This window comes from Camelina sativa, chromosome 4 (assembly GCF_000633955.1).
Source record: "Camelina sativa cultivar DH55 chromosome 4, Cs, whole genome shotgun sequence".
Taxonomy (NCBI): Eukaryota; Viridiplantae; Streptophyta; class Magnoliopsida; order Brassicales; family Brassicaceae; genus Camelina; species Camelina sativa.
Window position 1 is genome coordinate 16372633 of NC_025688.1, and position 13238 is coordinate 16385870.

The following is a 13238-nucleotide window of genomic DNA, read 5'->3' on the forward strand; positions in this document are numbered from 1 at the left end:
TTATTTATTTTTGTAAAAAAAACTTAAAACAAATCAATGATTTTGAATTTTTTTTTTGTTATATTTTCTATCTAACCATTTTACTCATTAAGGATGGGAGAAAATGAAGTACGGATACGATTGCAGAGATATAAAATAAACAATTAGAAGAAAATAATATTTCAATTAACAATAACCCGGAAAACTTGATATAATTTAATGGCACATCGCACATAAGTTCAAAAAAATCTAAATAAATATAATATTTCATCTAAAATTTTAAAAAATAAGATTATTTTTGAAAAATATTAAAACAAATCACCAGTGACGCTTCTCAATTCTCACTTGATCATTCCTACCGATGCAACTACTGACCTACGATCTAAGAGAAAAGAGAAAAGATTTACGATCTAAAGCATATGTTTTGTCATTTATCAAATTACTTGAATAAATTTTTGGTGAAAAGCCAAATGCATAAAGGAATATGTATTTCAATATGATTTTTTTTGAATAATTATTCTTTTAATAAATTTTAGTTATAAATAAAGTTTAATAAAAAATTTGGTGTTTTTAAACATTTATATATTAGATATCACATTTATTATGTTCCAACCGCTATTGCACCCGCTGGTCAACCAGTCGTAAACCTCCCGCAAACGCACCAATTTTAAACCGTTAAACCAATCGTTCAAAACGCTTAGTAACGCTTGAAACCGCAATCGCCCGCTTCCGCAATCTCCCACAACCGCAACCGCAACCGCGGCGTTTGAACCAGTCAGGCCCTAAAGAAAATTACAGTAGAAAAAACTCATTGTATAAACCAACCATTACGCATTACATAATGGATAATTCTCACGAGATGAGAAAACATTACAATATATAGTTTGCATATATATGTAAAGCTCCAATAGCAATAATTCTTGTTGTTTTACATGTGTTTTTTTTATTCGACTGAATAATTCAAAATATCCATCGGGTTTTTTACAATCTGACTACCAAAAAATTAGTAAGGATCAAAGACAGTCACCTCAAGAGAAAACAAAAACATTACATATTAAGTAACGTACATCTCTTCAGTGAACACTTCATGCAACCACGAGGGGTAACCGACGGCTACGTATGATTGTCCAAGCCATAGGTCCGTCTCTTGTCCGCCTCCAAGAGATCTTTTGATTCCAAAGCAAAAATGACTCTTCTGATTTTGAGACTTTTTCATGCTTTCAATGGCCCAAAGCCAACATTTCAACTCTTCATCCTTTTTTGACACCACAAGGGAAAAGGCTCTCCTACTATGAAGGAGAACACTATACCTTCTGAATTTCTGAGCACCCAGGCTGCACCTCCCATTTTTTTCTCTCCATCCCACGATGCTGCTAAAGTACATTTCAGCCAAGGTTTATTCGGAGGTCTCCACGAGTTTCTGGAAATCTTAGGAGCAGATAACTCACTCGAATCTTCCTCTTGTTCCACTTGCTGAGCTAGAAACCACAAAGAAGCTTCCTCTCTAATCTTGCTAATAGTATCTGTGATATTTCAAACACAAGAAAAATGACATAGAAAAAAAGTATTTTTGAAAAGTGACATAGAAAAATGGTATTTTTAAAAATGTCATATTAATCAATTAGAATTGAACACACATCAGATTTATATTTAAAACTTTGATTATCCTATTTTCAATCATGTTAACGAATTATGTAATTATTTTACAAATATTATTATTTATATTTATACATATATGTTGACTTATTAGACACACTTAGTTATGATTTAAGAGTATAAAAAAATATAAAACTAAAGACTTCATATTTTAAACTCAAGATTTAGTCCCAAATAATATTTAGCAAAAATATGTAAATATTTTCTACTTGAATATAAATAGTTTTGTATAATGGAACTTTTGGTTTTTGTTTTTCAGAAATCATTTTTTAAACTCATTCACCACAAACAATTGGGTTTTGGAAGATTTTAATAATTATAATCGAGAATCTAGAAACCATTTTTCACTCTTCTTCAACAAATTTTTTAAGTAAAACTTTTTATTTATATATTAATTCTTATTTTTGCAAAATCTAAAAACAAAAACCCAAAATCTAAATTTCAAAATTCTTTATCTAAAAACTATTTAAAACCAATAACTATTCATGGTCTTGTTAGTATTTGATTTATATATGTATGTAAATTTATATGATTATCAATTTATAATATTAACTCGACCATATTTTTACACATAGATTGTAAAAAATATTATCTTATCGATTTTTGTATATATAACAAATCCAACTTAACAAAAAACAAACAGCAAGGTTGGAGAGGTTGATCTTGACATGTACATAACATAAACTTGTGTGATGTGATATGTCAAAGAATTGAGAATGATGAAAGAATTGTTATATGATACTACAATAAGGAAACATAATGGGAGGTTAATAAAGTGAGTTTTCTCCATCTTTGATTTTTTTTTATATTTTTTTTTTTTGTGATTTTACTTGTAATGCCTTTTAACTAGATAGTGACCCACGCGGTACAGCGTGGAAAAATATTTACGTAAATTTAGGTTTGTTTGTTACAAAATAATAGTAGAAATTTTATTTGTTTTATACATTTTATAAAATTATATATTTAATTTACTTAATTTCATACTCCGATTTTGATCCGTAGTCGGTAATACTAAATTTGTTTGTGTGCAATATCAAATTCTTTAATTATAAATTTGGTAAAGTTTTAAGAAAAACCAACAAAACATGTATTGACCCATGATCTGGTATTACAAATCGATGTGATCATGTTTATATATCTTAATATACCAAATTTACAATAGTGTTTGATGTTAATATTAACACCATTGGAGTTATTGGTATAAAATGTTAGTTTATATTAAATTTATATGTGAAAATTACAATTAATTATGTATATGTATATTGACAACATTATACAGTTAGTATTGTTTATATAGTGAATATCATGTATAAAAAATAAGTTTTAACAAATTAAATAGTTTGTTATTGTTTACTAAGATTTCTGAAACAAATAAATAGAATATGTTAAATAATTTCATTAAATAATTTTGAGAATATTTTTTTATTATTTTGTAAACAAAGATAAACTTTTCTTTTGTTAGTTATTGGATTAATTAAAATGCAATAGCATCAAAGCTGGTTAAAGTTCTAACAACATTGCTTAAATAAGGATATTGAGATATTTTTAAAATATAAGCAATGTTGTATCTTATTTTTAAAATATATCTGTCATTATTAAACGATTTAAAATATATCCCTCAAAAGATATGCAAATATTCAATCTTATTTTTATAAATAAAACTTTAGAAAACGAAGTTTATAATTGTTTTTAAATCGTTTGTTTCTGTTTCCTAAGATTTCGGAAATAATAAATAGGATATGTTAAATAATTTTATTAAATAATTTTGTAAATATAAGTTTTTTGTTAGTTATTAAATTAATTAAAATGTAATAGCTTTTTTTTGTAATATGCCACATGGTAGTAGAGTTAAACTTTAACAACATTGCTTAAATAAATATACAGAGATTTTGTATTTCAAATGTATTGTGTGTGTGTAGGTAATGTCAATGTTTGTATGTAGCGGTCAACTATGCATCTATAACTTAGACACTTGTAGGAAAATATATATCCACAAAAGAAGTACAAAATGTGTTCATAATTGTCTAACAATAGACAATTATGTGGGTTTTACAATAAACTTGTCACCATGGTTCCACAAAGTAGAGTCCCTTGCTGGTGAATCCCTCAAAAGTTATGGGTTTGGAAATTCTCAATCGGCTGAGGATGGAGAGGGGAGTGGATACTATCATTTTAGACCACTTGTTCTTCTAGAGTCTTATAGAATCCACATGTTGTACTTTCATCCACTTTCATCCGGTAGTACTACAAATATCTTATTAATTTTTTTGTGTTGTTTGTTTAAAGTAACTGATGTTATTTTTAATTTAAAAAACTAACAACATCGCAAAAATAAAAAATAAACTACTAAATCCGATCCGATTATCCAATTTTTACTGATTTTTAAACTTGACAACTTTTTTCTATTCACCGCCCATTTAAAAATAACAAGATTAGAATCCGCGGTACACCGCAGAAAAAATTACTTATGACTGAAACATTTAAATTATAAATTGTATTTGTTGGTTAAATATGTTATAATTATATAATAATTGTTAACTTTATGGTTTAAAGTTTAAACCATATAATACCGCAATATAATTTGTTTTTTTACATAATATTTATTTAATCAATTTAATTAGATATGTCTATTCTCTTATACCGATAGTGTTAACAAAATAATGAAATGATGTTTTACATGTGTAACACCAAATTAATGATATTTTAAATTTATATAAATATCGACAAACCTGTCCCGCTATATAACTCCATCCCGAGATATTTAACTCTCACTATATCATCTTAATTTTTAATATTTATTGTTTTGTATTATAAATATAAGCTTGAGTTGATACGTTATTTATTAAGATTGTAACCATTTACATTTTATAAGATTGACGCTTCGTAAAAAGTTTAAATATTTATAATACTTAGAATTCTTAAAACGGTTGAGTATTTCTCATATTTGAAGTTTCGTAAAAGTTTAAATATATTGTTAGTATTTTAAAAGTCTTCTAACTTTTTTAAAAGTTGAAATATTTATAATATTTAAACTTTATGATATTTATAATATTTAAACTTTATAAATTTGAACTTCATAAACGTTTAAATATTATTAATATTTAACATTTTAGAAAGTATAACTTTCTAAAAATTTTAATATTTATAATATTTTTTATAAAAATCTTTAATAAAGAACTGGTATAAACCAAATAATTTTTTTGATAGTTTGAATGCCTGATAAATCAAGCTTTTTGTATTTTGAATCATTTTGGTGTCTTTTATAGTATGACTCTGAATCATTGCCCAATTTTTTTAGGCGATGTGGGATATTGTATCCGTAAATTGAGTAATATATGTCCGTTTTTAAAAATTTGTGTTACATCATATGCAAGAAAAAATCACAATTTTTATTAACTAAATGTATTATAGAATAATTCAAGATAATTTAAATATAAATTCAAATAAAAATGAAAATGAATAATATATTTATGTTGAATGAGATAGAAAGATTTCCTTATTTTTTAAAATTTTACTTATAATAAATTTTGAAATTTTTGGTAACTAATATTAAAGTCAATGCATTAAATGTAAAAACTTTCTAAAATCGATTTTTGAGCAAAAACTGTTGCAAAAATACTATTATAATATTTGTTACAATCAAATATTTAAAATGGTCGGTTGGCGTTTTTTTAGTTCTTTTATAACATTTTTGTGCAACAACTCACTTTCAATAAATAACTTAGGTTATTTGTTTTATGTATATAATTTAGTGATTTGTTTGACCAAAAAAAAAGAAACAAAAACTTAGAGGTTCTATTGGTAAACAAATTGCTTAAAGAAGGACCGAAAAATAAATAACAAAAGAATTGAATGGATCGACATAAGGGTATTTTCGGTAATTCATATATGTTGAAAGACGACAATAAAAAGATAAAATGAACAAACCCTAGTTTAAACTTTCACGGCCGACCTCCGAGTCTTGTTGGCTTCAGAGTTGTGACCAAAATCTTCTCCGGCGCTATAGCGACGATTCTCCGGTACGAAGTCATTCACCTCTCTCTCCTCTCTCTCGTTATCTTCGTCTCTATCTCTATCTCAATTTCGTTTCCGTGTGTTCTGCTTTTCTCTTTCTTGTTTTCGTCGCACTTGTATGGATACAGAACAATCTGGGATTTGGACTTGTAGATGTTCAATTTTGTTGAGAATTTCTGGTTTGGTCTGTGTACATGTTCTTCTTCACTCTTGTATTTAAAGCTTATCTCTTTAAAGTTCTTGAGTTGTTTAAAGTGATTTGATTCAGTTGAGGCGTCTTCGTTATGCCTAAGAGATGTTTATCTTCTTACTTCGCACATTCTTTTGATCATAATTCTTAGAACGATTTTGGAATTGTTTCAGTTACGAAATTGTTCTTAGTTAACTCCGCATTAACTTTGAATTGGGAGTTTTTCTATCTTCTACATTGGTGTTTCTATATCTTGAGGAGGAAAGAGTTTAACTTTCGTTGTTAAAGTTAAAGTAAACAGTAGTATTTTGTGCTGTGTGTTTGTGCGGTATGAATGTTTTGAGTTAGGGAGCTGAACAAGGTAGATGCATGAGTCTATGTTACATGATGTCATGACACATGCTTTCTTTATGATAGATGGCAAGCGCTTGGAACATGAGCATTGCAATGGTTCCTAGGGATATAGAGAGGGGATGGGGAGATCAGTGTGGAGTTGTTTCTTTTTGTTTTTTTATTGTTATTGGAGATTCTTCTTGCTCTCTTTGGGAACCACTTTAGTCATCATGGGACGTTCTGGAGAGAATATATATTTCAAATTTTATAATAGCTTTTGGAGCACATTGGAGAGCAAATAAGCATTTGGAGCTTGTGGAGCAACTGCTCTGACCAAGGATTGCTCTCACTTGGTTTGCTTCATATATTTTTTGGTCTTACCACGTTTTTTTTTTTTTTTTTTATCATCATCTCATCTTGATGCTAAGGCTATATTGAAAGCTGTCTGAGTGGAGATTCTTTGTCTATAGCAGTATAACTTTCGTCCTTTACTTATCTGTTTCCTTTTTATTCACATGTGCAGTAACCTTTGCAAACAATGAGTGGGCGATTTTCTCGGTCAATCTATGTTGGTAACTTGCCTGGCGACATTAGAGAACATGAGATTGACGATCTGTTTTACAAGGTCAGTTTTTAGTTATTTGTTTGACTCAATTATGGATATTATATTATCCCTATAAGATAAAATGAAGATTCTGGAGCATCTTTTGTGTTTACCTTAATGCTCGTGTTTGCAGTATGGCCGCATAGTGGATATTGAACTGAAGGTTCCACCTCGTCCTCCATGTTATTGCTTTGTTGAGGTAAGTTTATTCCCTTAACTTACATGTTCCTAACTAAATTTACAAGATATAGTTTCACTAAACCAAGCTTTGTTGAACGTTTTGTAGTTTGAGCATTCTCGGGATGCTGAAGATGCAATCAAGGGCCGTGATGGCTATAACTTTGATGGCTGTCGCTTGAGGGTAATCAGACATTCATTACATCCTTGCTATCTTTCAGCTGACAGGAGTGGATTGGTGTTTTTATTCATTAGTCCATAGTTTATAATCAGAACTTATGCAGGTTGAGCTTGCCCATGGTGGCCGAGGACAGTCTTCAAGTGATCGTCGTGGTGGCTATGGTGGTGGAGGTGGGGGTGGTGGTGGATCTGCTCGGTTTGGCGTCTCACGACACTCAGAATTCGGAGGTTTGTGTAATTTCCTATGAGAAGATGGTATGGATTAAGAGTTTGGTTTAATTAATATTTGCTTTTTCTGATTCTTGGATGTCTTATTATACAGTTATCGTACGTGGGCTTCCATCATCTGCTTCATGGCAAGATTTGAAGGTATGATGACACTTCATGTTTTACTGAACCATATTGGCTTCTACTCCCTAGTCTTAGTTTTCGTATAAACCCATTATTTCAGGAGCATATGCGGAAAGCTGGTGATGTGTGCTGTGCTGAGGTCACTCGAGACAGTAATGGTGCGTTTACAGTTTCTTATGCCCAATTAAATATATAAATGGCATACTTTCTTAGCAATATCTTACGTTTTTCAGCTTGAAGCAGCATTTTTGTTTGAGATATATTATAGTTGTGTCTTTTTTTATATATGATCAGGAACTTATGGTGTTGTCGACTACACCAATTATGATGACATGAAGTATGCTGTAAGTTGAACTATGTTCTTCTCTCTTGCTGAATAGCACACTATGATTTATGTTGTTTCTGAGATTCGAAGTTGTGATTTCAGATAAGGAAACTTGATGACACAGAGTTCAGAAACCCCTGGGCTAAAGCTTATATCCGGGTACCATTTCTCTTTGCAGTCTTTTTTAGTTTGCTCTGTTTTGTCATTTTACTTATATCCGACACTTGACATAGAGTGATGTGTGGTAGTAAATATGCTTCTATATTGAAATGAGTAATGAAAAATGGAGAGATACTTTTAACTAGATGGAAAAGATGAAAAGTAGAATTTATGTTTTTAGGGTTTTAGGTATCGCAAGTCTCTCAACAGTATATCATGGTAGATGCTTCATTCTCTCCCATCCCATTTATGAAATATCTTGTGAATTTAGGCAAAATCGATGTTAGCTCACTCACTTGAACATGATTTCACAAGTTAATATTCATGTTATGTCTGTGTTTTCTGCTCATATTCAGGTTAGGAAATATGAAAGCTCCCAATCAAGAAGCCCAAGTAGAAGCAGGAGCAGAAGCCGAAGTCGTGGCCGTGGCCATAGCCGTAGCGGCAGCGGTGGTAGCCGCAGCCTTAGCGGTAGCAAGAGCCCAAGGAAGGATTTGAGGTGCTATGTTTGTTATCACTGAACCTTATATATATCTCCCATTTTCAACAACTAAAAGCTGGAAAATTGTGTTTATGAATCTTTATCGCAGTAAATCACCAAGACGATCCCATTCCAGGTCGATATCAAAATCTAGATCACCATCTCCTGACAGGAAAAAGAGTCCCCCCAGGCAAGTTCTCTCCATTTGTTTTTTGGTGTTTGCTCCTTCACCGTGTTGGTATTTTTTTTGTTCTTTCTTTTATTTCTCCTGTGATTAAGTGTGGTTTTTTTTCCAATTTAGGGCAAAGTCGAGATCTAAGTCCAGGTCAAGGTCCAGGTCCCCATCAAAATTTCCTCCCAAGGTATAAAAAATAAGCTGCATTTTAGCATAGTTTTCGGGAAATATGCCAAGTTATAGGCTAAAGACCAAAGAAACCATGATTTATAAATTGTTTTTTTTTCTCAGGTTCGTGAAGGCAGTGAGTGATTTATTAGGCGGGGAAAATGGCCAGAAGAAAAAAGACTGCTTAAATTCTCAAGTCAAGATCCAATCTGTGACATTGTTGTTTTTGCTGTTTTTGGATAATTGACTTCTTCTTCTCCTCCTTGTTTCTTTGCTTTCAAATCTTCCTTGCACTCTTCTCTTTCTCGCTTTTATGTTATGTATGATTCCGTGAAAATCACCATACCTCTTGAACTTTTGTATGATTAGACTTGTTGGTGTCCTTTACCATTTTAATGTCCTAGCGACCCCAGATTAGATTTCTTTCGATATTTATGAAATATTTGACTGATTTATTTGATAAATGGCATCCAGTTAGCAATGTTAAGAGTCTTATGAATTCTTCAGCATGTCCGAAAGCTTAAATTTGTGGCATGGTCTATAGAGGTGCAAATCTGTTGATTAGATATGTGGCATGGTCTATAGAGGTGCGAATCTGCTGCCCCATAACATGTTCAGTGGCTTAAATTCCAATTTTTTTATCATTAGCATAGTTAACCTCTACTGGTCATTCCGACAATGTTTGATATTGTTTTCCTCGACTAGGTTCTTCCAAAAACGTAGATATCTCTTGACTGTTTCTATTGATCGGCATTGTCTAGAATCAACAACTCGTGAACATGATAATCGAGTTAGCATGAAGTGCACATTATTCACCATTGCTTATGTTGATACTCGATATAGCTAAATAAGAGGTTACAACGTCAAGAGCTTAGGTATAATGTAAACATTTTAGCAAATATAGATATCATAAGAGATTAATTTGATCCAATCAGTTTTTTCGCATCATATTAAAACTTATTAGTTATTTATGTATCATAAACATCATAACGTCAATTGTTTATAGTCAACTATGATGATATAAACCCTTCATGAATTATAGAGATCGAGTCTGTACAATAATTTTTTTTGGGATAAATAGAGGCTGTATAATACATAAGATCCCCAACTTACAAGCAAACTAGCTGCTATATAAAGTCTTATGAAGCTATAATCGCTTCCATAAGCCTCACATCTTCTACATGGTCTAGAAATGTATAAATCTTCCGACCCTTAAAAGCTTCAATCCCTTGGATTTTAACTCTTATAATAGTGTTCCTCTTCATATTGTAATAGAAAATATAGAAAGGATCATATAAACCAAGCGAAGTCAACACAATTTCACCATTACGAGTCATCCCAACAATATATAACCAGTACTTTTCGACCACATTCTTCCACAACGGCGGCAATATGTATAAATGCCTCGACCATTTCTGTTTGTCGACATCATCTAAAACCCACATCTCGATGCATGTAGTTCTTTTATTAAACATACCATCCGAATCATTGATAACGGCATCTAACTTGCCCTTGTAATTAATCAAAGTCCGAAACAAGAACTGGATCTGAACACCATGTTTATCAATACTAATAACTTGAACTTTTCTGACCGAACCTCAAAGCAAACTATCATTAACCGATTTCCCATAGCTTTATAAAATAAAAGGCCATTTATATATGCATATCCCAACACATTGAGGATCATGAGGAATGGAACATTCAACCATTCTCCATAATAATCTTCCTCTATTTTCTAATGTCAGAACTTGATGCTTTCGAGCTTCTACTGATACACACAACACTTTATGCTGTCTTTTAATCGGATCATACCCAAAATAGGTTTTCTTCAATTCAGTGCTCTCATTGCTTGCCGTATAGGGTAAGGTTATGTACTTTCCTGTGCTAGGGTTACATATCATCAGATTCGTATCTCTGTTACATAGCAAGCCACATACAGGAGGACAAACCTCAAAAAACTCAAAGGAACATGGGAAGCACATGTGATCTGCAGCTAAAGTCGGAGACGAGTTCTTGTCTAGATTCAAAGGCTGAGTTGATGTGAAAAAGAGCCATCTACCGTCAAGATGTAAGGTAAACAGAAGACGCGTACGTGGACGAGCCGAGGAGTTGGTGAGGTAAAGCTCGGTGAAATATGGAAGGCTGAGGATTGAAGCCCATGTCTTCGATAGGCAACGGAATCTTGCTATGGATTTGGCAGGCACTCTCGAGAGAATCTCAAAGACGAGATCATTTGGTATCTCCCGCAATGAAGATTGTGAGAAGGTTAACCCCATTGAGAAACATGGTACCGGTTTAGGCTATAGTACGTACTCTTCCACGAGTTGTATATACAGGCTAGAAATTGAAATGATGTCTAATAGGATTTTAAGATTTGTAGGAGTAAGTGTCTGTAGATACTATTAATAAATTAAAGTTAAATATGTGTACATAGTATAGATGATAAATCTTGTCATATCATCATCTCTAAACCAAGTTATTAAAGATGAAAAAAAAAATACGTACTGTCATATCTAAAAACTTTTTAAGTATAAGTAAATTTATTAAATAAAAGTATGTATTTCAATAATTATAAAGTATAAGATTATAATGCCAAAATAGTATTAAATCTTGAATAACTAAATTATGAAAAGAAAATAAACTATTCAACCAATACCCACCAATCATGTTGACAAAAATAAAAAACAAAACACAACTGAACAAATATGTAATCGATATATATAAACTACATGAAGAGATAAGGACGGTATTTGTGAAGTCTTATGAAGTCCTTAAAACAGTTACATATGGATCAGATTCTCTATATAGTCTATAAAGGTATAAATCCCTGAACCCGTACGAGATCCAAACCCTTGGATTCTAGCTTTTATGAATGTATGCCTCTCCACATTGTAGATCAAAACGTATAAAGGATCTGATGGAATAAATGAAGACAAGACAATTTCACCATTACGAGTCATCCCAACAAAGTGAAACATGGCCTCTGCTGCAGCTAAATTCTTCCAGATAGGAGGCAGTATGTAGATATGCTTCGACCATCTCCCTTCTTCGGCATCATCTAAAACCCACAGCTCAATACTTTCAGTTTTTTCAGTGAATAGGAACGTAACAAACACACCTAATTTAGCCTTGTAATTAATCAGCTTCGTACACCATAGCTTCTCTATAGGTGGTGGAGTAATAAACTCAAACTTCTCAGAGCTCAAGACAAAGCAAACTATCAGGCAATCTCGATGCCTATTTCTCTCGTGAGCTATATAATACAAAACCCCACTTATGCAAATCCCAACATCCCACCAAGGATCATAAGGTCGGGAACATGTAATCTTTCTCCACGAAAGTTTACCCGTACCTAATGTTAGAACCCTAGCGTATCGAAAAACGGGGCTTTTATAAACGTTCACGCACAATACCTTGTATTGTTTTCCGACTGGATCAAACCCAAAAAAGGTAGTCATTTCAGCATGTATCCATGTTGGATTGGGTAAGGTTTTGTACTCTCCTGTGCTAGGGTTACATATCACGAAACCCCTCTTTCTATTACATATCAGCCCCCAGACAGGTGGACAAATGCCACGGGAACCACAGTCTCTAGTGGGGAAACACATGTGATATTCGGCTGTTAAAAGACACGAGTAATTCTGGTCAAGACTTTGAGGCTGTGGTGCCGAGAAGAAGACCCACGTACCGTTGAGATGGAAGGTGAACAAGAGACGAGGACTAGTCGAGGAGTTGGTGAGGCGATGTCTGAGAACTGAAGCCCATTGCTTCGACACGCAACGGCACCTCGCTAAGTCTTCCACAGACAATCTAGTGACTATCTCAATCAAGAGATCATTTGGGATGAGCGAGAAGAAAGATGGTGTATCACAATTTGGTCGGGATATGGTTAAACCCATTGAGATCAGATACACCACAGCGACTCTGGCTCTAAGCCTCTAACTAAATTGTTTTTTTTTTCTTTTTTTTTTGAATACAATAGGCCAGAATAAGATTTGTGGAAGATTTTTTTTTAAAATGATTTATGGAAGATTTGAGGTCCAAAGTAATCATAATATAATACCTATTGACTAGTGACTAACATAGATGATCATACACAGTAAAACCTCTATAACTTAATAATGTTGTGACCATAAAAAACTATTAATTTATAGAGAGAATTTCTAAATTTGGTAAAAAAATTAAAAACAAGATTTAATCATTATAATTAATATTTTTTATAGAATCAATTATAAGGAAAATAACAATTATCATGCTTTAAAGATAACACTGAAAGATTTTGTTGTAGTAAAAATATTAAAAATGAAATCTATTAAAAGTTAATGTGTATATATATACATATATTTTGACAATTTTATATAATTATTAATTTATATTATTGATGAGACCATAAATTAATAAAAGATTTTCAAAAAAGTTATTATCTTATTATATTATCAAATTGTG

The 13238-nt window shown here is 31.8% G+C and overlaps 2 protein-coding genes and 1 pseudogene across 4 annotated transcripts; 1 reads left to right on the forward strand and 2 right to left on the reverse strand.

Moving 5' to 3' along the window:
- Positions 5554 to 9217, forward strand: LOC104780765 (serine/arginine-rich splicing factor SR34A-like). Of its 3 annotated transcripts, XM_010505299.2 has the most exons (14): positions 5554 to 5654; positions 6257 to 6525; positions 6696 to 6797; positions 6910 to 6975; positions 7063 to 7137; positions 7238 to 7361; positions 7456 to 7502; positions 7585 to 7642; positions 7779 to 7828; positions 7912 to 7968; positions 8325 to 8467; positions 8559 to 8639; positions 8751 to 8811; positions 8916 to 9217. In XM_010505299.2, exons 3-14 carry the CDS (start codon positions 6711 to 6713, stop codon positions 8934 to 8936), a joined length of 870 nt encoding a protein of 289 aa, XP_010503601.1. In that variant the 5' UTR covers positions 5554 to 5654; positions 6257 to 6525; positions 6696 to 6710; the 3' UTR covers positions 8937 to 9217. The 3 variants fall into 3 exon arrangements, with proteins under 3 accessions (XP_010503601.1, XP_010503600.1, XP_010503602.1); XM_010505298.2 differs by lacking the exon at positions 6257 to 6525; XM_010505300.2 differs by lacking the exon at positions 6257 to 6525 and having other exon boundaries at positions 8586 to 8639.
- LOC104783953 lies at positions 9932 to 11068 on the reverse strand (annotated as a pseudogene).
- Positions 11573 to 12691, reverse strand: LOC104783954 (putative F-box protein At2g19630). The gene has a single exon (XM_010509046.1). The coding sequence runs from the start codon at positions 12689 to 12691 to the stop codon at positions 11573 to 11575; it is 1119 nt and encodes a 372-aa protein (XP_010507348.1).

Excerpts from the sequence above, each read along its gene's own strand:
- LOC104780765 (XM_010505299.2), top strand. The coding sequence starts at position 6,711 with ATGAGTGGGCGATTTTCTCGGTCAATCTATGTTGGTAACTTGCCTGGC. Across the intron at positions 7,643-7,778 it reads GGTCACTCGAGACAGTAATG|GAACTTATGGTGTTGTCGAC; the intron begins GTGCGTTTACAG and ends ATATATGATCAG. Across the intron at positions 7,969-8,324 it reads GGGCTAAAGCTTATATCCGG|GTTAGGAAATATGAAAGCTC; the intron begins GTACCATTTCTC and ends GCTCATATTCAG.
- LOC104783954 (XM_010509046.1), bottom strand. The coding sequence starts at position 12,691 with ATGGGTTTAACCATATCCCGACCAAATTGTGATACACCATCTTTCTTC.